This window comes from Aegilops tauschii, chromosome 2 (assembly GCF_002575655.3).
Source record: "Aegilops tauschii subsp. strangulata cultivar AL8/78 chromosome 2, Aet v6.0, whole genome shotgun sequence".
NCBI lineage: Eukaryota > Viridiplantae > Streptophyta > Magnoliopsida > Poales > Poaceae > Aegilops > Aegilops tauschii.
Window position 1 is genome coordinate 627,867,427 of NC_053036.3, and position 26,631 is coordinate 627,894,057.

At 48.6% G+C, this 26,631-nt stretch overlaps 1 protein-coding gene across 3 annotated transcripts; it reads right to left on the bottom strand.

The window, feature by feature from the left end:
- Nucleotides 1-305: 305 nt before the first annotated feature.
- LOC109732750 (uncharacterized) lies at nucleotides 306-4,941 on the bottom strand. Of its 3 annotated transcripts, XM_020291936.3 has the most exons (7): nucleotides 4,662-4,941; nucleotides 3,915-4,030; nucleotides 3,446-3,509; nucleotides 2,261-2,362; nucleotides 2,085-2,178; nucleotides 1,308-1,485; nucleotides 306-790 (listed from the first exon to the last, which is right to left on the bottom strand). In XM_020291936.3, exons 3-7 carry the CDS (start codon nucleotides 3,473-3,475, stop codon nucleotides 724-726), a joined length of 471 nt encoding a protein of 156 aa, XP_020147525.1. In that variant the 5' UTR covers nucleotides 3,476-3,509; nucleotides 3,915-4,030; nucleotides 4,662-4,941; the 3' UTR covers nucleotides 306-723. The 3 variants fall into 3 exon arrangements, with proteins under 3 accessions (XP_020147525.1, XP_020147529.1, XP_020147526.1); XM_020291940.3 differs by lacking the exon at nucleotides 3,446-3,509 and having other exon boundaries at nucleotides 2,261-2,356; XM_020291937.3 differs by lacking the exon at nucleotides 3,446-3,509.
- Between the last annotated feature and the right edge of the window lie 21,690 nt (nucleotides 4,942-26,631).

Consider the following 26,631-nt stretch of genomic DNA (forward strand, 5'->3'; position numbering starts at 1 on the left):
CGGTCTGCTGCGCGCGCGAGCTGCTCCACCGGAGCAGATTCAGGGCGCGGCTTGAGTGCCAACAGGAAAAAGTTGACGGCGTCAGTGGCGTCGCCGTGGTGCGCGCGCAGAGGAGCGTCGCCACTTGGGCAACCGGCCAGAGCAGAGAGCACTCAACTGCCTGCCACGCACCCTGCCAAAGCTGTGCCAACCGCTGCGGCGTCAGCAAAAAGCGGCGTAATGGGAGCAGGCGGGTGGGTGTTCGTATCTGAACCTGAACCTGAACCCGCGTCGAGCAACTTCGCTTACCCAGCCAGCTCACAGTGTTTCCCAGTGGAGTCCATTCTCTAGTTTCCATCAAAAGAAGGAACGAGGAGAAACTGCCCCCATAGAGCTCAGCACAGTGCGCCCACACAGCGCGCACTCATCATCATCACCACCAACGGCACTCTGTGTCGGTCTCACACTGTCACACACTCTTTCTTTATACGTACACAACGGAAGAAAATTTATAGGAGGCCAAGGAGCACCACACTGGGCTGGGCGGCAGTGATGACGAGCACCGCTTGGTCGAGCAGCATGGCCAGCCTGACTGTGTCGTCTCCATTGCTGTTGCATCGCTATAATGCGACAGTAGTACTTCACCTCCCCCAAACAAAGCAAAATCTGAAAAGAAAGAAAGCTGGTCCTAGCTATGGAATGTACCGCCACGCCGCCGTCCCACGCCGCCAATGTAAAGAAAGACTATGCTTCCACCTTGCCGGTGATGCCGAGGGTGAAGTATATCAGCACCATCGTCCCCACGCTCGACCTGTCAGGGGGGCACAAACAAGGCAGGAGGAAGCAAACGGGTTAGAGAGCAGCAGCCATCAGTACCAAGTAAGTAGTATAAACGAAGTAAGACGAAAAACGCGGGCACAATTCGGTACAAGAAACATCGATATCCACCAATGTATATATATACAATCAATCTGTGCTATGGATCTATGAGCATGGTACGTCTCCCAGGACATGTCCTTGAACAAAATCTGTCCCATGAAATGCACAAGTAACCACTACTAGTTAATTCAGAGAGGAAAAGTGGCATCTTGGAATGCCATTGCTTGATCGCGATTGGACGGCGTTCCTGCTAGCTACTGACACAATTGCCATCGGGCAGTTCTTGTATGAATCATCGCATGTTGTATTTCTTTAATTGTTTTTGTTTATGCAGAGAATATTTATAGCATGCTATACATACGGCCTGTGTGTGTAAAAGCTCAGATCAAACCAGGGCAGACAAGCTTCAGCATAACAGAATGACAAACTCAACAAGGTGGGTGACTTACAAAGTTGCAAAGAAGAGAAGAATTCTCCGCGGATGAAACGCCGTGAGTCGATTAAATCTCTTGGACCTTCCTTCAACAGAGTCGGTCAGAACAGGTGCGGTGGCAGTGCAATGTGGAGTGACCAAAGTTTTGTTGTGCGCTAGCGGCAACTTGAGCTGCTCCAGCTGAGATGGCACAACTGCAGTAAAGAAAGTTCAAATAAATATAAGCACCAGTGGTTATTACTGTCGAATTGCGGCAGCAGTACTCCAGTACAAGAGAGGGGGGGGGGGGGGGGGGGGGGGACTATTGTTCCAAATCGGAAATTGACTCTGTGGATATATGCTTAAAGCAGTATACACAGGTTTGTTTGTCAACCATAAAATAGAAGTACAATTTGTTGTATCCTCACAGGATCAAGTCAATAGCATACCAGCTAACTGTGAAGTAGCAAAAGGAATTTCAGAAAAAGCTTTCTCACTTCAGAATGGTGCTTTAGAAATTAGGACATTTCCCTTTTTTTTCTGGTCTAGATTCAGGTTAATGCTCAAAATATGTATGTCCATGGAGCAAAAGCGGCTGGGATCGAAAGGATCTTGCAATTATGTGTCACAAAAGAATAGGATGTATGTAATTGTATATTGTATACCAATAAATGCAAAATTGTATAAAATACTCCCTCTGTCCCATAATATAAGAGCGTTTTTGACACTACACTAGTGTTAAAAACGCTCTTATATTATGGGACGGAGGGAGTAGTTCCTAAAAACTTAGACCAAAAAAACTGTAGTTTGTCACCTTTAATGACAACTTTTTTTGCCAAGTCATCTGGCTCCTGCTCTTCACCGCCCCTCCTCTCCATGCGGTTTGGACCCTTACGCGACAGGGCTCTCTGCAGGAAAAATATGGCAGGTTAAGACCCTTTCAAATAACTACTGAACCTTCGTGTTCGTTATGTAAATTAGAGGACATACGGTCATCTTTGGACTTCCAGTGCAGCATTTATCAGGTTGTTGAGGCAGGCCCTCAATATCCAATACCACATTTGCTGTTCTCTCCATGCTTGTGATCTGGCTCTGCAACAAAAGTCTGATCAATACAGTGGCATGTACCAAATCTCGTTTTATTGGCCATCAAGAGCTTGAAGCATACTAAAAGTACCCCAGCAACCGATATGATTACGGTGTTGAGTACCATCTAATACTGCACCAAATGGAGGGGTGCACTAACATGCCTGGCCTACCACTATCGGTACAATTCCATGAAAAGCAACCATTAATTTGCCAAAGCACCACCAGCCTAAATTCATCAAGGCACCAGACCCACGGCACTGCCGTACCGGGCAAACATGATTTCCAAGAAAAACTTTCTGATGTACCAGCTATGAAAATTTGCCAAAGCACCACCAGCCTAAATTCATCAAGGCACCAGACCCACGGCACTGCCGTACCGGGCAAACATGATTTCCAAGAAAAACTTTCTGATGTACCAGCTATGAAAATTTGCCAAAGCACCACCAGCCTAAATTCATCAAGGCACCAGACCCACGGCACTGCCGTACCGGGCAAACATGATTTCCAAGAAAAACTTTCTGATGTACCAGCTATGAAAATTTGCCAAAGCACCACCAGCCTAAATTCATCAAGGCACCAGACCCACGGCACTGCCGTACTGGGCGAACATGATTTCCAAGAAAAACTTTCTGATGTGCCAGCTACGAAAATTTGCCAAAGCACCACCAGCCTAAATTCATCAAGGCACGAGACGCACGGCACTGCCGTACTGGGCAAACATGATTTCCAGGAAAAACTTTCTGATGTACCAGCTATGAAAATTTGCCAAAGCACCGCCAGCCTAAATTCATCAAGGCACCAGACGCACGGCACTGCCGTACTGGGCAAACATGATTTCCAAGAAAAACTTTCTGATATACCAGCTACGAAAGCAAACGAAATTACTCCATAATTGTTTAGCACCTCTCAGCTACATCTCCAGCCATTACCCAATGAATGTGCAACCCTTGATTCTTTAATAACATCTTTCCCGAACTAATCCATTTTTCATACATATGCAAAGGAAAGGTGATCAGCCGACTCTGTAATAACAATACCCCTCCAAAAATAGCAAGCAGATGTGGTGTGTGTATCGACAGTGCTAACCTGCAGTAAATCGCCGTCCAGAAAAAGCATACCCCAGAAAAATATCAAGCTAGCACAACACCAACTACATTCATGAAAAAGGAAGCAAATAATAAATGAGTGCAACCTGAGTGAATCTAAAGGGAAAGAGCAAACGGGCAAGAACCACAACATGCCACCAACCGTTGAGTATTATATACATCAATCACAAACAACCTATGGGCATGCTTGCTTGTGAAACCTCCAGCTTTCCAACCGTGCAAGCAAGCAAGCAAGATCCCCTTTTCATGCAAGATTTCAAGCAGACAGGACAAGTGCGTGCATACAAAATGCAGGACAGGATCCACATTTGACACATGCTCCGGAGCTAATTAAGACTATTTTGGAGCCGAGCTTTCTTGGCTCACTGCGGCCACCGAGAATAAGGTGTGTAAACATGACACTAACAGCAGAAGTGTCACGAGGTGGGTCAGATCTGAGTGAAAGGTACCTTTCAACTGGCTTTCGTGTTCCCCTGGTTGCTTCGAGTCGAGATGGATGTGGATGGTCCCTGAGGTTTCTCCAGCCGGGTCTACAACTGGCTTTGTACTTGCGTTCCGAATTTTCCTGCAGATATGTGCCACAGAAGTTCAATACCATTTTTCCCGGCCATGAACTTGAAATGTATGCAGCAATCAGCAAAGAGCCAGAAGGGCCCAATATTTTATCCAGGTGAAAAGAAAAAGAGGGCCTGAAACTAGAGATTTCTTTTTGATCCGGTTCACTGAAACTAATAAAGAAAAAATGAATCAGCAAGAACACTGATGCAAATCCAGTTCACTGGTGGAGTGGAGGAACACAAAATTGGATCCTTTTTCTTCTAGCGGACAAAAGAAATAACCCCACAGAATCCCACCCTGCTGTCCAGACTCGAGAGCGTGTACAGAGGAAAACACATGCCTCAACTAATCTTCTACCTAACAATGCAGCCTCCGCGTCACCCCTGGCCTCTGAATCTCTGATCAACGGCAGTTAATAAGAACACTGACCACCTACTAATCCCCAAACCCAAAATGTCCCTTGGTTTAACCGCCGGCGACAAAGAGTCGGAAATCTCCGTCGGGCCGCCGTAAATCCGAAAGAAAGCGCAGGCGGGCGGGCAGGAATGCCGTCCGGTCCGGGGAGAGAAACTAGAAGGCGAAACCGGAATGAGATTGCGGCGGGCCGACGGGGGGGAGAAGATCAAGAGAGCACGTACCTGGTTCTGGTTCTGGTTCTGGCTGGATTCTCCTCGGATTGCTCGGTCGCGAGCTCCTGGCGGGGATCCGGATGACGCTGACGACTGACGCAGTCTGGGAGAAGAGAAGAAGCGGCAGGAGTAGCGGGGATGACGATGACGAGGGAGCTGTGGGGGAGGGGGAGAGAGGAGCGGAGGGGAGGTGGGGTGGTGGACTGAACTGACTGGTGAGTTGGGGGACTGGTAACTGCTCGATGATGGTGGTGGTTCACGAGGCGCGCGCAGGGGTGGCGTCTCGGAGGGTGGACCCAGTCCACGCACGGCACCAGAAGCGGGCACTCTGATCTAGCGGGGGCCTGGAGCATGGGGACCTGTGGACAGGGTCCAGGGCGTCGGGACATGGGTGGGGTCCTCTGCCATGTGGGCCCGCACACGGGGGGCGCGCGCCGAGTCTACGGTCAGCGGCGCAGGCCACGCAGCGAGCAGCGAGCAGCGGCGTGGCGGAACGGCCTCGCTGCGCGCGACTGTTGTCGCGTTGCCGGGAACGTGCATATCATCGGCGCGTCACGTGGACAGGCGATCGGCGTCGGCGTCCCACCGCGGCGCCACGGGTGCCTGCCGGTAGCGGACGACCGCGACCGCTATTCCCCCTGGCGCCTGGCCGCCTCGGTGACCGAGCGCGTGCGTGCCATGGTCGGGTCGTTGGCGAGCGTGCATGGGCAGCTGGACGAAGAGCGTGCATGGGCCGGCGTGGTTGGTCAGCTCGAGCCTCGTTGGTTGGTCCGTGCGACGCTCGCCGCCGCCGCTGCTCGGCCGGGCCGGTGACGGTGCCACGCACGCACTCGTCTCTGGTCGTAGGATGATGTGACGCGGAAGGGTTCGGTGGACACGATCTCGGCTGTATCACCGTGCATGCCATGCCAACCTGTACGTACGAGGTCCAATCGCGCGGTATCAAATGACCGGTATCTGTTTTCGCTCCGCTTTCGACCCATTCCGGATTCAACGTTGGACGGCATTTGCAGCCGAACAGACACATGCGGATGGCACGTGGCGCATGCCATGTCCTCCCTGGCCCGCCCGTCGGGGACACATGAGCCCTCTTTTTCTATTCCCCTCCCCGTCTCCGCCCCCCTCCCGGGCCCCACTCTCCTCTGGTCCCTAGCCGCCACCGCCGTCAATTTTCTCGTCCAGCACGGCCGCGAGCCCTCCCCCTCCACTTGTCGCAACCCCCGTTTCCTCGACGCTCGAACTATCCAACCACGGTTGTCTGATTTCAGCGCATCCCGCGGTTGGATTTGGAGCAGATCCGGCCGGATTTGAGCTCACCCCGGCTGCCGGAGGCCTCGTCATGCCATGGAGTGGCCGGGTACCGGACCGCACAGCCCCGACAACGCCCCCAGGCCGCATGGAGGTGTTAACTCCGCCTCTAACCGCTCGGATCTACCCCGTCGCCGGTTCGCCGGCAAATACGCCAACGACTGTCGGCCGGGCTCGGTGCTGGCCCAAATGCTCATCGGCGCACCGTTGCCGCTCATAAAAGTGCGACGACTGTCCACGAAAGGTCTTGCGCCGCATGTCTACAATGCCGGAACATCTCGGATGGGTTTCATCAAGTGCAAAAATGATGAGGTATGTGCTAGTTTAGCTTCGGTTGTGCTCCCGGTTTCGGCTTGTTTGGCTTACACTCAAATATTTATTGTGTAGGATGGATGCAAGTTTTGGTATTAGGAAAAAGAGTACATCGATCTATTTATAGATATTCGTGCACTTGTTGCTAGAATAGAGGCTAGAGATGAGATTAGATACGAAGAAGTAACATCTACTTCTTTAGACTCGAAGAAGAAAGAAGCATACAAGATCGAGACTCCGCCAGATCAACAATGAAAGCATCGAGAAGGCACTAATCCAACTTGCAGGAGTAGTTATGGATGTTGGATATCTTTTAAAGTGCCACTTGTTTTCTTTGGTCTTACTATTCTAGTCAAGATTTGAGGATGTACTTCAATGTATCAAAAATATTAAAGATGAAAATAATAATAAAAGTGTTGTAAAAAATGTATGCAGACGAGATGCAGCCGAAATGCGGCCGCACGTTGGGCGCACGGCCGGGACGCATCCGAAAATCAGGGCGGACGCGGCTCCATTACCATCCTAAACGGACGAAAAGCGGGCCAATGTCCGATTGGGGTCATTGGAGTTGGCCTCACCGTCGGTCGACTTCACTCACGGGCGCGAGATCGAGCCATGACCCATCCCACATTGGAGTCCGATGATGTGGGCGATGGGAGATGGACCATTGTAGGGCAGTACTGTACTGCACATTACCATGCATGCATGCAGTAGCGCCAAAAGAAACAGAACTCTCCATCGGCCACGATCGCCGCATCAGAAGTTGCGTTCGGGGACTGAAGAACGCACATGCGTGCCTGGTCAGCAAATACCGCTCCAGACACTGGGTTTTGGAAGCGTGCACGACATTTCAGCAGACCAAATCCAACGCCAGTTTTCTCCATCTGATGAGGCGCGAGTCGATCGATCACGGCCTCCGTCGCCCGTCGGCCGGACACAGCCAGCACGCGGGTTACTCTCTTTAAAACGACTCCAACGCGTCGACTGTCCGCGCACCTTTCGTTTGAGTTGAAACAGACACAAACTGTGGCACAACGAGCCGACCCAGACGGACGAGCGTCTGTCTTTTGTCCGCACGCGATCCATTTCAAACCTAAATTTTGAGCCCAGTTAACGTCGACGCGGAAATGAAGCGGACGCACGTGACACCCGCCCTTGTCCTCCTCCTGGTCCGTCAGTCGGTGGCACATTGGCCATTCCCCTCTCCATCTCCCATCTGCAGCCAACACCCGGCCACCCCCGCCATCGCCGTCATCGCCCAGTTCCGACCGGTGGGACGCTGCCTAGGCCGTCGTCCTCGCCCACACATCTTTCCCAGCAGCACGCCACACCCCCGACGGTTGAACTTGCCAGCCTTGATGGCTTGTGCAGCCGCCGCCGTAGCACCCGCCACAACCACGCCACCACCGCCCTCTGCCGCCGCCGAAAACGCTCCGAGCTCGGAGCCTCCGTCGCCATTGTCGCCTCCACGCCAACATGCCTGTTTGCCTGGACTGGGGGACGGGCGGTGCTCTTCGACGAGTGGCTTCTTCCACCACGCCCCTAAGCTGTTCAACGTTTTGCCCGCAAGGTACAAATGGATAGTGAAGATGAGTATTTTTTTCAACAACTTCATTTGTGATTCGGACGATTCGTCGCCGGACAATGAAGAGATGGTGGTTGCTGCGTTGGTCGTCCATCACCACATTCCTAGGCAGCGACCGATGTTTAGGGGCTCGATCCCGAGCCATGTTCCGGCGTTGAGTCGCAACAGGGAGAGGGGCCATTGCCTACTTTGGGATGACTACTTCGCGGCCGGTGATTAACTGTTCAAACACAAGTTATTCCGGCGGCACTTCCGGATGGCTAGACATTTGTTCAATCATATGCGGGAGGGGGTTGTGGCCTAAGATGATTATTTTGAATGCAAGTCGGATGCACTCAGAAAAGTTGGCTTCTCCTCTTTTCATAAATGCATCACACCTATTTGGATGCTTGCATACGGAATACCGGTGATCTTACTGATGAGTGCGTCCGCATGAGTGAGTCCACCTGCCTATATTCGATGTACAAGTTCTGCAAGGCTGTGGTGGCAGTGTTTGGTCCGGAGTACTTGAAAGAGCCAATTGCTACAGACACAATTCGGTTGTTGGAGATCATTGCAGCTAGAGGTTTTCCGGTTTTGCTTGGTAGCATAGATTGTATGCACTGAAAGTGAAAGAACTGTCCATCTGCTTGGCAGGGGTAGTATAGGGCCCAAGTGAAAGCTTGCACTGTCATTCTTGAGGATGTGGCTTCACAATATCTCTGAATTGGCACTTTTTTTAGCATGGCTGGCTCTCACAACGACATTAATGTGCTCCAGTGTTCTCTGGTGTTCGGAAGGCTTGCAGAAGGCAACTGCCCAGATGTCAATGTTGATATCAATGGCCACCACTACAACAAATGATACTACCTAGCTAATAGTATCTATCGTTAGTGAACTATCTTTGTGAAGACAATCCCCAACCCAGTAGGAGAGAAGAGGCAGGGATTTTCCTGAGCACAAGAAAGTGCTAAGGAAGGATGTGGAGCGTGCGTTTGGTGTTCTTCAATCTCGATGGAGCATTGTTCAATATCCTGCTAGAACTTGGAGCACCAAGTTGTGAAAGGTGATGATTGTTTGTGTGATCATGCACAACATGGTCATAGAGGATGACCGTTCAGATGAAATATATGACCAAGGGTTTCAATTTCAGGGTGAAAATGTTGTCCTTGAGCATGGAGGAGCGGCAACATTTGCACAGTTTACCCAATTTCATCATGAAATGCGTGATTGAAAAACTCGCATACAACTATAAGATGATTTGGTTGAGAATATGTTGGCTCACCTTGGCAACCAATACATCTATCGGCTCATTACTTTCAAATGTATTTGTAACAATTTAAATTTCATTTGGCTTGTAAACTATGAGATTATTATTTGGTCGTAGCATTGTGATATTTTAATTTGGTTGTGAGGCATAAGCGAACTTTGGGCAATGTGTTTATATGCAAAAATAGTTGTAGAAAATGGCCGGCCCGCAGACACAAAATGTGTCAGCGTGTTGGGCACACCAGATTCGGGCAAACGCCGACCCAAACAGATAAAAGTAGACAAACCGCGCGTCCGATTTGCGTCGACGCGTTGGAGTTGCTCTTACATGCTAATTAGGGTTGGGTCCTCATAGCATGAGTTGGGCGCCTTAAACACCCATCAAATGTCGGGCAGGCCGTCCGGTCTATGACCGGTAAAAAAACTCAACCCACCCGGGCGTCTCATACTGACCTCAAACGCTGGGGCGCGTCCGCCACGTCAGCCCGGCCCACCCCGACCCCACAAATATCCCCTCCGATTAACCATAGACCACAGTGCGCTCAGTCCAGTCCTCTCTCTCCGTCTACTCCACTTCCTAATTAGTCGCTTCCTCTTCATATCCGATCCATGCATGGCGGATGACCGCAAGAGCTCTGGCTCCGGCAAAGACGACGATGCGGTTGCTCTCCGCATCGCTTTTTGCGCTCACGTCTAGATCAGGGTGGTAGCAGCTCGCGGAGCGACCCGTCGTCACCCTTCGCTCATCGTTGTCCGGACCTCCCGTCCAACGCGTAGCACCGGTGGAAGCGCCTCCGACTCCGCCCAGTCCATGTACGCCCCCCCCCCCCCGGCCACCACATCCCATCTACCTCCAGAGGGTGTCCACGGGCACTGTTGGGTGCTTGTTGAAGGAAATATGCCCTAGAGGCAAAAATAAACATGTTATTTATATTTCCTTATACCATGATAAATGTTTATTATTCATGCTAGAATTGTATTAACCGGAAACTAAATGCATGTGTGAATACATAGACAAAACAAAGTGTCCCTAGTATGCCTCTACTTGACTAGCTCGTTAATAAAAGATGGTTAAGTTTCCTGACCATAGACATGTGTTGTCATTTGATGAACGGGATCACATCATTAGGAGAATGATGTGATGGACAAGACCCATGCGTTAGCTTGGCATAATGATCGTTGAGTTTTATTGCTATTGCTTTCTTCATGACTTATACATGTTCCTATAACTAAGAGATTATGCAACTCCTGAATACCGGAGGAACACCTTGTGTGCTATCAAACGTCACAACATAACTGGGTGATTATAAAGATGCTCTACAGGTGTCTCCGAAGGTGTTTGTTGGGTTGGCATAGGTCGAGATTAGGATTTGTTACTCCGTGTAACGGAGAGGTATCTCTGGGCCCTCTCGGTAATGCACATCACTATAAGCCTTGCAAGCAATGTGACTAATGAGTTAGTTACGGGATGATGCATTACAGAACGAGTAAAGAGACTTGCCGGTAACGAGATTGAACTAGGTATGAGGATACCGGCGATCGAATCTCGGGCAAGTAACATACTGATAACAAAGGGAACAACGTATGTTGTTATGCGGTTTGACGGGTAAAGATCTTCGTAGAATATGTAGGAGCCAATATGAGCATCCAGGTTTCGCTATTGGTTATTGACCGGAGATGTGTCTCGGTCATGTCTACATAGTTCTCGAACCCGTAGGGTCCGCACGCTTAACGTTCGATGACATTTGTATTATGAGTTATGTGATTTTATGACCGAAGTTTGTTCGGAGTCCCGGATGAGATCACGGACATGGCAAGAAGTCTCGAAATGGTCGAGAGGTAAATATCGATATATTGGAAGGCTATATTCGGACATAGGAAAGGTTCTGAGTGATTCGGGTATTTTTCGGAGTACCGGAGAGTTACAGGAATTCGCCGGGGGAAGTAGTGGGCCTTAATGGGCCATACGGGAAAGGAGAGAAGGGCCTCAAGAGGTGGCCGCGCGCCCCCCCATGGGCTGGTCCGAATTGGACTAGGAGGGGGCGGCACCCCCCTCCTTCCTTCTCCCCTCTTCCTCCTTCCCTTCCTTCTCCTAGTTGGAATAGGAAAGGGGGGGGGCGAATCCTACTTGGACCGGGAGTCCAAGTAGGACTCCCCCCTTTGGCACGCCCCCTCTAGGGCCGGCCTCCTCTTCCTCCCTCATTTATATACGTGGGCAGGGGCACCCCAAAGGCACTCCAAGATTTGTCTTAGCCGTGTCCGGTGCCCCCCTCCACAGTTACACACCTCGGTCATATCTTCGTAGTGCTTAGGCGAAGCCCTGCGCCGATAACTTAATCATCACCGTCACCACGCCGTCGTGCTGACGGAACTCTCCCTCGGCCTCAACTGGATCAAGAGTACGAGGTACGTCATCGAGCTGAACGTGTGCTGAACACGGAGGTGTCGTACGTTCGGTGCTAGATCGGTCGGATCGTGAAGACGTACGGCTACATCAACCGCGTTGATAAAACACTTCCGCTTTCGGTCTACGAGGGTACGTGGACACACTCTCCCCACTCTTTGCTATGCTTCTCCTAGATAGGTCTTGCGTGATCGTAGGATTTTTTTGAAATTACTACATTCCCCAACAGTGGCATCCGAGCCAGGTCTATGCGTAGATGTTATATGCACGAGTAGAACACAAAGAGTTGTGGGCGATAATAGTCATACTGCTTACTAGCATGTCATACTTTGATTCGGCGGTATTGTTGAATGAAGCGGCCCAGACCAACATTACATGACCGCGTTCATGAGACTGGTTCTACCGACGTGCTTCGCACACAGGTGGCTAGTGGGTGTCTGTTTCTCCAACTTTAGTTGAATCGAGTTTGACTACGCCCAGTCCTTGTTGAAGGTTAAAACAACACACTTGATGAAAAATCGTTGTGGTTTTGATGCGTAGGTAAGAACGGTTCTTGCTAAGCCCGTAGCAGCCACGTAAAACTTGCAACAACAAAGTAGAGGACGTCTAACTTGTTTTTGCAGGGTTGTTGTGATGTGATATGGTCAAGACGTGATGATATATAAATTATTGTATGAGATGATCATGTTTTGTAAAAGTTATCCGCAACTGGCAGGAGCCATATGGTTGTCGCTTTATTGTATGAAATGCAATCGCCATGTAATTGCTTTACTTTATCACTAAGCGGTAGTGATAGTCGTAGAAGCAATAGTTGGCGAGATGACAGCGATGCTACAATGGAGATCAAGGTGTCAAGCCGGTGACGATGGTGATCATGACGGTGCTTTGGAGATGGAGATCAAAGGCACAAGATGATGATGGCCATATCATATCACTTATATTGATTGCATGTGATGTTTATCCTTTATGCATCTTATTTTGCTTAGTACGGCGGTAGCATTATAAGATGATCTCTCACTAAATTTCAAGGTACAAGTGTTCTCCCTGAGTATGCACCGTTGCTACAGTTCGTCGTGCCGAGACACCACGTGATGATCAGGTGTGATAAGCTCTACGTTCACATTCAACGGGTGCAAGCCAGTTTTGCACACGCAGAATACTCGGGTTAAACTTGACGAACCTAGCATATGCAGATATGGCCTCGGAACACTGAGACCGAAAGGTCGAGCGTGAATCATATAGTAGATATGATCAACATAGTGATGTTCACCATTGAAAACTTCTCCATCTCGCGTGATGATCGGACATGGTTTAGTTGATATGGGTCACGTGATCATTTAGATGACTAGAGAGATGTCTATCTAAGTGGGAGTTCTTAAGTAATATGATTAATTGAACTTTAATTTATCATGAACTTAGTCCTGGTAGTATTATCATATCTATGTTGAAGATCAACAGCTCGCGATGTAGCTCCCCGTTTATTTTTATATGTTCCTAGAGAAACTAAGTTGAAAGATGATAGTAGCAATGATACGGACTAGGTCCGTGATCTGAGGATTATCCTCATGGCTGCACAGAAGTATTATGTCCTTGATGCACCGCTAGGTGACAGACCTATTGCAGGAGTATATGCAAACGTTATAAACGTTTGGCAAGCTCGATATGATGACTACTTGATAGTTTACTGCACCATGCTTTACGGCTTAAAACTGGGACTTCAAAAACGTTTTGAACGTCATGGAGCATATAAGATGTTCCAAGAGTTGAAATTAGTATTTCAGACTCATGCCCGTGTCGAGAGGTATGAGACCTCTGACAGTACTTTGCCTACAAGATGGAGGAGAATAGCTCAACCAGTGAGCATGTGCTCAGATTGTCTGGGTACTACAATCGCTTAAATCAGATGGGAGTTAATCTTCCAGATAATATAGTGATTGATAGTGTTCTCTAGTCACTATCACCAAGCTACTAGAACTTCGTGATGAACTATAATATGCAAGGGATGACGAAAATGATTCCCGAGCTCTTCGCGATACTGAAATCGACGAAGGTAGAAATCAAGAAAAAGCATCAAGTGTTGATGGTTTACAAGACCACTAGTTTCAAGTAAAAGGGCAAAGGAAAAAAAAGGGAACTTCAAGAAGAATGGCAAGCAAGTTACCACTCCCATGAAGAAACCCAAAGTTAGACCTAAGCCTGAAACTGAGTGCTTCTACTGCAAAGGAAATGGTCGCTGGAAGTGGAACTACCCTAGATACTTGGTGGATAAGAAGGATGGTAAAGTGAACAAAGCTATATTTGATATACATGTTATTGATGTGTACTTTACTAGTGTTTATAGCAACCCCTCGGTATTTGATACTGGTTCAGTTGCTAAGAGTAGTAACTCGTAGGAGTTGCAGAATGAACAGAGACTAGTTAAGGGTGAAGTGACAATGTGTGTTGGAAGTGGTTCCAAGATTGATATGATCATCATCGCACACTACCTATACTTTCGGGATTAGTGTTGAACCTAAATAAATGTTATTTGGTGTTTGCGTTGAGCATGAATATGATTGGATCATGTTTATTGCAATACGGTTATTTATTTAAGTCAAAGAATAATTGTTGTTCTGTTTACATGAATAAAACTTTCTATGGTCATACACTTAATATAAATGGTTTATTGAATCTCGATCATAGTGATACACATATTCATAATATTGAAGCCAAAAGATGCAAGGTTAATAATGATAGTGCAACTTATTTGTGGCACTGCCGTTTAGGTCATATTGGTGTAAAGCGCATGAAGAAACTCCATGCTGATGGGCTTTTAGAATCACTTGATGCTTGCGAACCATGCCTCATGGGCAAGATGACTAAAACTATGTTCTCCGGAACAATGGAGCGAGCAACTGACTTTTTGGAAATACTACATACTGATGTATGCGGTCTGATAAGTGTTGAGGCTCGCGACGAGTATCGTTATTTTCTGACCTTCACAGATGATTTGAGCAGATATGGGTATATCTACTTGATGGAACATAAGTCTGAAACATTTGAAAAGTTCAAAGAATTTCAGAGTGAAGTGGAGAATCATCGTAACAAGAAAATAAAGTTTCTACGATATGATCGCAGAGGCGAATATTTGAGTTACGAGTTTGGCCTTCAATTTAAACAATGTGGAATAGTTTCACAAACTCATGCCACCTGGAACACCATAACATAATGGTGTGTCCGAACATCATAACTGTACTTTATTAGATATTGTGCGATCTATGATGTCTCTTACCGATTTACCACTATGGTTTTTGGGCTATGCATTAGAGACAGGTGCATTTACGTTAAATAGGGCACCATCTAAATCCATTGAGACGACGCCATATGAAATGTTGTTTGGCAAGAAACCAAAGTTGTCGTTTCTTAAAGTTTGGGGCTGCGATGCTTATGTGAAAAAGCTTCAACCTGATAAGCTCGAACCCAAATCGGAGAAATATGTCTTCATAGGATACCCAAAAGAGACTGTTGGGTAAACCTTCTATCACAGATCCAAAGGCAAGATATTCGTTGCTAAGAATGGATCCTTTCTAGAGAAGGAGTTTCTCTCGAAAGAAGTAAGTTGGAGGAAAGTAGAACTTGATGAGGTAATTGTACCTGCTCCTGAATTGGAAAGTAGTTCATCACAGAAATCAGTTCCCGTGATGCCTACACCAATTAGTGAGGAAGCTAATGATGATGATCATGAAACTTCAGATCAAGTTACTACCGAACCTCGTAGGTCAGCCAGAGTACGTTCTGCACCAGAGTGGTACGGTAATCCTATTCTGGAAGTCATGTTGCTAGACCATGACGAACCTACGAACTATGAGGAAGTGATGACGAGCCCAGATTCCGCGAAATGGCTTGAGGCCATGAAATCTGAGATGAGATCCATATATGAGAACAAAGTATGGACTTTGATTGACTTGCCCGATGATCGGCAGGCCATAGAGAATAAAATGGATTTTCAAGAGGAAGATGGACGCTCATAGTAGTGTTACTATCTACAAAGCTCGAATTGTCGCAAAAATGTTTTCGACAAGTTCAAGGTGTTGACTACAATGAGATTTTTTAACTTGTATCGATGCTTAAAAGTCTATCCGAATCATGTTAGCAATTGCCACGTTTTATGAAATCTGGCAAATGGATATCAAAAATGCATTAATGGATATACTAAAGAAGAGTTGTATATGATACAACCAGAAAGTTTTGTTGATCCTAAAGGTGCTAACAAAGTGTGCAAGCTCGAGCGATCCATCTGTGGACTGATGTAAGCATCTCGGAGTTGGAATATACGCTTTGATGAGTTGATCAAAGCATATAGTTTTATACAGACTTGCGATGAAGCCTGTATTTACAAAAAGTGAGTGGGAGCACTACAACCTTTCTGATAAGTATATGTGGATGACATATTGTTGATCGGAAATAATATAGAATTTTCTGGAAAGCATAAAGGAGTATTTGAAAGGAGTTTTTCAAAAAAAGACCTCGGTGAAGCTGCTTACATATTGAGCATCAAGATCCATAGAGATAGATCAAGACGCTTGATAAGTTTTTTCAATGAGTACATACCTTGACAAGATTTTGAAGTAGTTCAAATGGAACAATCAAAGAAGGAGTTTTTCCCTGTGTTGCTAGGTGTGAAGTTGAGTAAGACTCAAAGCCCGACCACGGCAGAAGATAGAGAGAGAATGAAAGTCATTCCCTATGCCTCAGCCATAGGTTCTATAAAGTATGCCATGTTATGTACCAGACCTATTGTATACCCTGCCCTAAGTTTGGCAAGGGAGTACAATAGTGATCTAGGAGTAGATCACTAGACATTGGTCAAAATTATCCTTAGAGGACTAAGGAAATATTTCTCGGTTATGGAGGTGATAAAGAATTCGTCGTAAAGAGTTATGTCAATGCAAGCTTTGACACTAACCCGGATGACTCTAAGTCTCAATCTGGATACATATTAAAAGTGGGAGCAATTAGCTAGAGTAGCTCCGTGCAGAGCATTGTAGACATAGAAATTTGAAAAATACATACGGGTCCGAATATGGCAGACCCGTTGACTAAACTTCTCTCACAAGCAAAACATGATCACACCTTAGTACTCTTTGGGTGTTAATCACATGGCAATGTGAACTAGATTATTGACTCTAGTAAATCCTTTGGGTATTGGTCACATGGCGATGTGAACTATAGAGTGTTAAATCACATGGCGATGTGAACTATTGGTGTTAAATCACATGGCGATGTGATCTAGATTATTGACTCTAGTGCAAGTGGGAGACTGAAGAAAATATGCCCTAGAGGCAATAATAAAGATGTTATGTATATTTCCTTATATCATGATAAATGTTTATTATTCATGCTTTGTATTAACCGGAAACTTGATACATGTGTGAATACATAGACAAAACAAACTATCGCTAGTATGCGTCTACTTGACTAGCTCATTAATCAAAGATGGTTAAGTTTCCTGACCATAGACATGTGTGTCATTTGATGAACGGGATCACATCATTAGGAGAATGATGTGATGGACAAGACCCATCCGTTAGCTTGGCATAATGATCGTTCAGTTTTATTGCTATTGCTTTCTTCATGACTTATACATGTTCCTATAACTATGAGATTATGCAACTCCCGAAAACCGGAGGAATACCTTGTGTGCTATCAAACGTCACAACGTAACTGGGTGATTATAAAGATGCTCTACAGGTGTCTCCGAAGGTGTTTGTTGGGTTAGCATAGATCGAGATTAGGATTTGTTACTCCATGTAACGGAGAGGTATCTCTGGGCCCTCTCGGTAATGCACATCACTATAAGCCTTGCAAGCAATGTGACTAATGAGTTAGTTACGGGATGATGCATTACGGAACGAGTAAAGAGACTTTCCGGTAACGAGATTGAACTAGGTATGAGGATACCGACGATCGAATCTCGGAAAGTAACATACCGATAACAAAGGGAACAACGTATGTTGTTATGCGGCTTGACGGATAAAGATCTTCATAGAATATGTAGTAGCCAATATGAGCATCCAGGTTCCGCTATTGTTTATTGATCGGAGATGTGTCTCGATCATGTCTACATAGTTCTCAAACCCGTAGGGTCCGCACGCTTAAAGTTTGATGCCGATTTGTATTATGAGTTATGTGATTTGATGACCGAAGTTTGTTCGGAGTCTCGGATGAGATCACAGACATGACGAGGAGTCTCGAAATGGTAGAGAGATAAAGATCGATATATTGGAAGGCTATATTCGGACATCGGAAAGGTTCCCACTGATTCGGGTATTTTTCGGAGTACCGGAGAGTTACGGGAATTCGCCGGGGGAAGTAGTGGGCCTTAATGGGCCATGCGGGAAAGGAGAGAAGGGCCTCAAGAGGTGACCCCCCCCCCATGGGCTGGTCCGAATTGGACTAGGAGGGGGCGAGGCCCCCCTCCTTCCTTCTCCCCTCTTCCTCCTTCCCTTCCTTCTCCTAGTTGGAATAGGATAGGAGGGGGGGGCGAATCCTACTTGGATTGGGAGTTCAAGTAGGACTCCCCCCTTTGGCGCGCCCCCTCTAGGGCCGGCCTTCTCTTCCTCCCTCCTTTATATACGTGGGCAGGGGGCACCCCAAAGGCACTCCAAGATTTGTCTTAGCCGTGTGCGGTGCACCGCTCCACAGTTACACACTTTGGTCATATCGTCGTAGTGCTTAGGCGAAGCACTGTGCCGATAACTTCATCATCACCGTCGCCACGCCGTCGTGCTGACGGAACTCTCCCTCGGCCTCAACTGGATCAAGAGTACGAGGGACGTCATCGAGCTGAACGTGTGCTGAACACGGAGGTGCCGTACGTTTGGTGTTAGGATCGGTCAGATCGTGAAGACGTACGACTACATCAACCGCGTTGATAAAACGCTTCCGCTTTCGGTCTACGAGGGTACGTGGACACACTCTCCCCACTCGTTGCTATACTTCTCCTAGATAGATCTTGCGTGATCATAGGATTTTTTTAAATTACCGCGTTCCCCAACACTTGTGCCCTCGCCGGCGCCGGACTGGTTGAGCACACCCGAGTCAAGAGGCGCGCGCCGCACGGCACGAGGGAGGCGACGCATCAGCGAGGTACCGAGAAACCACGTGCGTGCCGGTCGACCCTGAGGACGCGCTCATCGCGTCCGTCCTCCGGCGCTCCCTGACAACGGCGGAATCTGATGTACAGTGGCTCCAGCGAAAGAACACCAAAGTGCTCCGGCTCGCCATCGAGTTGTTGTAGCGCGAGGCGTCGGTGGAAACGGCGGCGAAGGCAAAGAGGCACGCCGAGGAGCAGGAGCGCTAGCTCCGGAGGCTTGCCGGAGTGCAGATGGACCTGTCTGACTACGACAACGACGACGGGTCAAGCTCCGACAACAACGACGACGACTCTCCGGCGGCCGACGCCTACACTGATGTCCAAAGCAGTACCGCCGACCGCAAGGGGAAGGCGGCGGCCAGGGAATGGTGATTTCCTCGGCCATTCCTGCTTAATTAGGTATTTTCTCGTTTGCAGACGTACTATCATATTTTAGTTGTCCGATGATCGTTTATGCGTGAATTTTGTTCGATTTAAGTAGATTTATTGCTAGTCCATTGATCTACGTAGATTTATTTTCATACATGTATGTGTTGCATGGATACGAGGGATCGAATATAAAATATACGGATACAGATTCAAAATGAGAAGTGTCCGATCAATGCACGCAGACAAGTCCGAGCACATCGGCGGGGCGTTTGAGGTGCGGATTTGGTGTCCGTCTGTAGATGTCCCTACTCTCATGTACGTGGGGCTAGATCAAATTTACTGATTGATTGAGTCATCGAGCTGTAAATGCTCTCATGTACGTGGGGCTAGATCAAATTTCGTGATTGATTGATCCATCGTCGAGTGATTCGCCTCACGGGCTCTCTCGCCCAGGTCTTGGTTTGGCCTTATCGATGGGGTCAGGCTAATTTCACCGTGCGACTTTAAACGGACGTCCATTTTGTTCGGATTCTGTCCGTTTAGGTAGGGCAATGGGGTCGTGTCCGGGCGTGTCCTGGGATACGGTGGCCGTGCGCCCAGCGCGCGGCCGCATCCGTTTGCCCCATCATGTCCGCGTCTATTTTAAAAAGGAGCAATGTTTCAAATGCCAAGCCCTAGTTCATCAGACCAGCGGCCCCAGTTCATCATGCCGGCAACAGAGCCAGCGGCCTACACGTCCATCGCCGGCATCAGCCAGCGGCCGGCAACACAGCCAGCCTCCAAAATGAATAGTTGTCCTCGCCGGTAACACAGCCAGCGGCCAGCAACACAGCCGGCCTTCAAAATGAATGTTTTTCTCGCCGGCACACAACCAGCGGCCCAACGGGCGGGCGCCACCCATGCCAGCCTCCAAAAAACGGCCACGGCCGATCGGACGACCTAGTTCAAGCCGTCAGCGTCGAGCATCTCCTTCTACCTGGCCTCGAATCAGGCCCTCGTCTTCTTGCTCATCTTGGACAAGTCCACGCTCATGATCGCAAGGGCCACTTCCTTCGCTTTGGTGGCGGCATTGGTGGCCTCGATGTCGAGCTGCCTCTGCCTGGCCTTGACATTGTCGGCCTCGATGTCGAGCTGCCTTTGCCGGGCCGCCTCCTCCATGCCGATCTTCCTCCTGTTGGCCGCCTCCTCCATCTCAAGCTTCTTCCTTTGAAGGTCTAGGTATTGCTTCATTTGCTCGTCCTTACTTTGCCGCTTCTTCTCGTCTCTCACATCTTTTTCAGACATCATGCCATGCAAAGTGCCATGCAATGCCATGGATGAGGCATCACGTATGTCCTCAACCTTGGAGTTGGTCTTGCCCCTCGGCCTCTTCAACGCCTCGCCATCTCCACCTTCGGCGAACTTGGCCGTCTTCAGGCCTCTCTTCCTTTGAAGTTCACGGTATTGGTCCTTGAACTTCGGGCAATTGTTGATGATCGTCCAACAATGCGTAAGAGTGAATGGCTTGTCATTTGTGCCGGGCCTTGAATGCCTCCAAATATTGAAATGCCTACATCACATGATCAACAACAATTGAACATGCAAACATATACAAGGCCGAAGTCTCATGGCCGTAGCAAGGAAAGGACTAGGATGAGGAGAGCATACCATGTCCCCAACGCCGAGACCACTCACGGGCCGTGCTTCAACGCTCTCAAATGCGGCGCCCAATACTTGTTGCACTCTTGTTGGATGAACAACCACCTCTTTTGAATCGAGCCGATGCCACAGTTACTTGTAATTTGGTAGGGCTCAAACATCTTCCTTTCATGGAATGTTTTGTGGACTCTCGTCCAAAAAACAAGGCCCTTTTGTTGCACGCCCGTCCTCGGATCTTGGCTAATCTCCATCCAACATTGGCAAATCAACTTGTCCTCATCTTGTGTATATGAACCCGTGCGAATGCTCTTCCTCCTCTTTTGTGCTTCCGCTCTTTGGGTGAGCTCGTCGATGAACAATGGCTCGCCACTAATATCAACGTCATTGCATTCTTCTTCATCACCATCACCTTCGCAATAGATGTCATCGTCTTCATGCCACGAGTCACCATGGTCGTAGTCAGCACGGTCGTCGGCCTCTTCACTGGGGACGTACTGGGCGCGGCCATCCTGACTTTGGGTCTCGTCGGGGTCATAGGCACGGCTCTGCCCACCCTCGAAGATCACGTCCTCCATGTACTTGTTGTAGAAGGGGTCGTCGACCGGTGGCGTTGGTGTTGGCATTCCGTCAAAAAAGACGCGGGGGGACGTCATGGTGCCCGTGAACGGTGCCCGTGCTTGCTTTCTTTGCATCTCGACGGACGGCCGGTCGCCGCTGCTGGACCCAGGCGTGACATTGAGGTCGATGACGGCCGAGGGGCGCGGTGTGGACGGCGCGATCACGCCAACGTCCGGCGACCCCGAGAAACGGGTCTGGCCGTCGTGCCTTGGCGGAGGAAAGCCGGGCGACATGGGCGTGGTCCAGACGTCGGCGACTGGCAGTGCGGAGGCCGGGCGACCGACGAGCGTGTGCTCGCCGGGCCGACGACCGTTGCAGGGAAACCGGCCGGACGGCCCATGCCAAGCATGAGGAGGGCGTGCGCTTTGTTGACGATGTCCTCCTTCTCGTCGACCGCGGCCTTGCGCCGCGCGGCCTCCATCGCATTGCGCTCGGCGGCGAACTTGGCCGCGGCGGCATTGACTTTGACGACCGCTCTCCGGTCCCTCCTCTTCGCCGATTCCGCGTCCAACTTGGCGATCTCCTCCGGCGTGCACTCCGACCGCGGCTTCCTTGGCGCCTTGGCCGCCTTCTTTTTCACCTTTCCGGGCGGGTCGACGGCCAGGCCGCCGGAATTCGGCTGGGCGTCGGCCATGGACGGGGACGGGGGGGAGGGGTGGCCGGAAGGACGTTGGAGGGTTTGGGGGAAATGGCGCCAAATGGGGCGTGGGGGGGGGGGGGGTTGCTTTCTCCCACCGACAGGCAGGACAGGGGAGGACAAGCACGTGCGTCCCGCCCGTCCGCGCGATGTCCGTTTCACCCCAAAATCGACGCAAACTTGGGCCGGGGATGGGTCGAAAGCGGACACAAAACGGACAAAAGTCCATTTGCGTCCTCGCGCTGGGCCGTCTGATTTGTCCGTTTTACCTCAAACGGACGTAAAACGGACGGGGACGGACTAAGATGAGGTCGCGCGGTGGAGTTGGCCTCATGTGGCGCATTCGTCGCTAGCGTATCAAGTACAGACAAACCCACACCTGCCTGCCCGAGATGTTCCAAAACACATGACTGCATTTTAATTTTTTTTTCTTGCTTTTTTGAAAGGGCAACGTCCTGGCCTCTGTATACCTCGGCGAGGTGGCGACGAGGCTACGGTCAGCGGGGCGGAACGCTCTCGGCGCGCGCGTGACCGAGACGCGGCGTCGGCATCTCGCAGCGGTGCCGCCACGGGTGCGGCTAGCGAACGAGCGCGGCCGCTCCCTCCTGCCCGTCGCCGCGTGGCGTGCCCGCCTCGCCTCGGTGCATTGCATCGGTCGGGATCGAGTTGCTTCCGCGGCTGGGCTGGACGACAAGGCCGCACCCACCGCTTTTTGGCGCGATCCGGCCGGATTCCGTTAGCTTCGCCGGTGACGCCTCCCGCTCCGCCACCGTTTTCCAACCGACGGTTCCGGGTACGATGATGCGACGGGTCTGGTGGACGGTGCACAGTCCCAGATATTTCACGGCAGATGCCACTCGTGTCCTCCTGTCGGCCGTACGAGGTCACCGTCGGTCGACTTCGGTCACGGGCGCGCGGGCGCGCGAGATCCGCCTGTCTCTCCGTGCATCGACGCCCGGATGCCTGGCCTACACGTACAGGCGGCCACGTAGCCCTGCCATGTCTGGATCGCCGCGGCACGAGCGCGCGTTCGGGGTCAGGTGCTGTGCATCGCGACCTCTGCTAGCACCGGGCGTAGAACGGCATGCAAAACAGTTTGCTGTGTTCTTCGGGGCCTCGCGCTCGGTCCACCATGACGCTTTGGACACGGGATTTTGGAAGCGTCCACGCGTGCATATTAATAAGCCCATTAAATGAAAGATGGGCAACCATGAGATTGAGAAGATATTTGAGGCCATGGGAAAGACGACCTGAGCTAAAGCACACGGGGGAGAAGATGTGCGTGTTGGATTCCACGAGATTAAGTCGGGGGTTCTCGTTCCATGGCTGGGAAAAGCGAATGTGCTCTGAAGAAGAGATGAGACTTTTTGACCTGGTCAAATTCGTGAAGCAAATCCAAATTGAATACCTCAATCGAATGCGAGAACTCCAAAATTAGGGAGCACAGTAAATTAAAAAAATTGAATAAAAGAGCTCCTTGACATAAATAATATTGTTGACCTGGTCAAAATCAGGTGACTCAATTTCAAATTGAAGACCTCAATCGCCTGTGTGACATTTAAAATTAGGGAGCATAGTGTATTAACTAGAAGGGTTGGGTGCGCTTTGTTACGCCGTTGGTGTTGTTAGGTGTACATAATGTTTGTACTCCCTATATTTCAAAATATATTGTGTATTAGTTTTTAGAAAAATCAAACATCTTTAAGTTTGACCAAATTTACAGAGAAATATATCAACATCCATATATAATATCAAATTGGCATCATTCCATTCATCATGAAATAATTTTTCACATTTTATTTATTTATTGTTGGGAGTGTCGATATTTGTGGCACTAAACTTGGTCAAAATGAAATAAATTTTACTTTTCAAAAACAAGTACACCTTATATTTTGGAAGTGAGGGAGCATTTGGTTTGGCTAGTGGGGGAGAGGACGGAGTGTGCTTTTCATTTAGAGGCCGGAGTGGAGGAAGCGGATTAGGAGCACTTGGGTGCTCCCCCCGCCCTATATTATATAATAATTTAGTAATTAAAAAAACTCAAATATTCTGATACTTTTTTAAATCAAACATGACCAGGTATTATACTCGTATAAAAAGTTTGGCCAACGGAATGATTCTGGTTGACTTCAGGGAAAAAAATAATGACAACGATATAGCATGGATAGCACTTGTATCTAGCGTTTTTTGGCAAATCTTTGACTCCGGATATAATGAAAGTCATTCCCTATTTAATCTTTTGATACGAGTGCAATACTTGGTCATGTTTGATTAAATAATAAGTTTCAGGATTTTTCGACTTTTTTTAATTACTAATTATTATTTTTGAATATAGGGGCGTGTGGCACCCAAGTGCTCTTGTGTATTTTCGCTCGAGCAAAATGTTATACACTGCATGGTTTTGACATATGTTTTTTTTTTTGCGGTTGAGGTTTTGACATATGTTTGGAGGCTGTGTGGTCTAGCTTAGAGGCAAGCCAACCTCTGATCACTGTGGATGCCCACAATAGATGATCGCTAAGTAGATTAAAAAAACTAGTAAGACTTTAGCTAGATGGGAAAAGGCTGGCATTTTTTTTGCTAAATAAGGTAATAAGTAATTTACATAAAAATAATTCAAAGCAGGGGGCAAAAAGTAGAATTCACTATGAAAAAATATAGGGAAAAAAGTATATAACAAACTAATGACAACATTTATCAGATAATACTTGTTACTGCAGAGATGTGTTTCAGAGCATTTCATTTTTGAAAAAGAAACGGAAACATTTTTTGAAGTTTCAAAACACTCCAAAGATGTATTCTAAACTCAGTTATACTACAATATATGAAAGGAAGCATTTCGATCATACAAACAAGCACATAGCAATTCTATGCGCAACACTTATTCTTGATCAAGCCAGCAAGTCCCAACGGACATGAGTCCTGAGCATCACATTCTTCATCTGAAAAACTTTGAGAAGACACAAGGGAGATGGAACTGATTGCTACGGGATGCAATTTCATCAGTAACAGAGATAAGTTCCAGTGTTTTCTTTTCCATGTCAACAGCAGCTAACCATGCCACAGGGTTCCTTGGATCAAGGGTCAGCTTGGACATCATGTAGAGAACATCATCCTCAATACTCAGGGTGGGAGCGTAGCAGATCAGCTCGCTCAACGATGGCTCCTCCACCTTCTCATCGTCCCGTGGACCAGGGAACAAAGCAGAACATACTTCATCTGTCATGGGGATATCATCCGTGTCTACTTCAAAGCAGTCGTGCCAATCCTCTGAAGACAGCGTCCGGCTCCAGGATCTCGCCTTCCAGCCAAAATCCGTGCTGGCATAGCCCAAGCTCACACCATGGGCACTCCGATGGTAATCCACCTCGACGAGCCTGATCTGATCGCCGTCGACGCAGATAATGTCACGGCACGACGGCGCCGAGGATTTCCCGAACCGGTCCTCGTTGCCCGGCATAGGGTCGGGCAGCTCGATTAGACTTACAACGACGGGTTCTTCCTCGTTGTGGAAGCTGCAGAGCAGGATACCCCACCAGAGATCGACCCAGCCCAGAGAGTCTCGGCCGATGGTGATCACCTTATCGGTGCTGTGGTTCCTGATGGCGTTCCAGTCGGTGTCCCAGTCGAGGGCCAGCGAGGCTAGCTTCGTGCTCCAAGCTCCGGTCTTGGAGGAGTAGACCAAGAGCTCACACTTGAAAGCGTCCTCGATAACCCGGAGGCAGATGTAGGCGACCACTAGGTAGCGGGAGCCCTCGCCGCCGCCGCCCTCTGGCGGCGAGGGGCAGGATGCCGACCGACAGGGTGGGGTGGAAAGAGCGCGAAGGGAGCGGCAGGACCTCGAGCGACGAGTGAATTCCATGTTAGTACCACACTTCAACATCTACTCACGGATTGGTACCGCTATTTAAAAGTTTTGTAGTTTAGTACCAACTCAGGGCCTAAGTGTTGCAAAACGGTCAAAGTCACGTATAACAGTGTATTGACACTGTATCTGGCCGATGGGACCCCTGATGTGGCAAGTTCTTTTGCGAAAAAGACCCTTAGTTTATATTTAATTGCGTATATACATATACCCCTTGTTTGGCAGAAAAAGGTCCTGCCAAAAATAAAATATTCGCGGGAACCAGCCGCGACTCTAACCCACGACCAGCCAGCCAAACGCGGCTGGCGATCGCTACCGCTGCGCTACAGCACCGATCACGTTAAATACCACGCGTAAATCTTTGTATACTTTTGCCGTTCTGTTTTTTATAAAATAAATAAAAAGATTAGTTTGACCGCGCGATCCCGCAGGGATTAGAACACGCGCCGTTACGTTCGCACAGCGAGCTGGCTGCCGATGCACCACTGCATCATTCACGGCTTTACTGTTCGAGCCGTCCTATTTTTGTGTGTATATGTTTGTTTTCCGAATTTCTTTATCTTTTTTCCGATCGTGTGTATTCTTCGGGCCCTACGCTGCGTGTGTGTCGTATATTGAAAGAAGATATACATATACATACAACGGTTATTAAAAATGGTTCAATATATATAGGGTGAACGTTTTTATAATACGAAAAAAGTTCATCGTATTTTAAAAAATGTTCATCTTATATTTATACCTGCAGGGATTAGAGTTACTGCGTATATTTGTTGTATTTTTTAATGTACAGTTACTCGAAAAATTGATAACATGTTCTAAAATTATTGTGTTATCGTAATAAATTTTATAATACATGATGA

What these genes read in the sequence shown, in the direction of transcription:
- LOC109732750 (XM_020291936.3), bottom strand. Translation starts at nt 3,475, where the DNA reads ATGCTTTTTCTGGACGGCGATTTACTGCAG. An exon ending in CTGGAAGTCCAAAGATGACC is followed by an intron (nt 2,179 to 2,260) that starts GTATGTCCTCTA and finishes TTTTTCCTGCAG; the next exon opens with AGAGCCCTGTCGCGTAAGGG. An exon ending in CTTCTCTTCTTTGCAACTTT is followed by an intron (nt 791 to 1,307) that starts GTAAGTCACCCA and finishes CCCCCCTGACAG; the next exon opens with GTCGAGCGTGGGGACGATGG.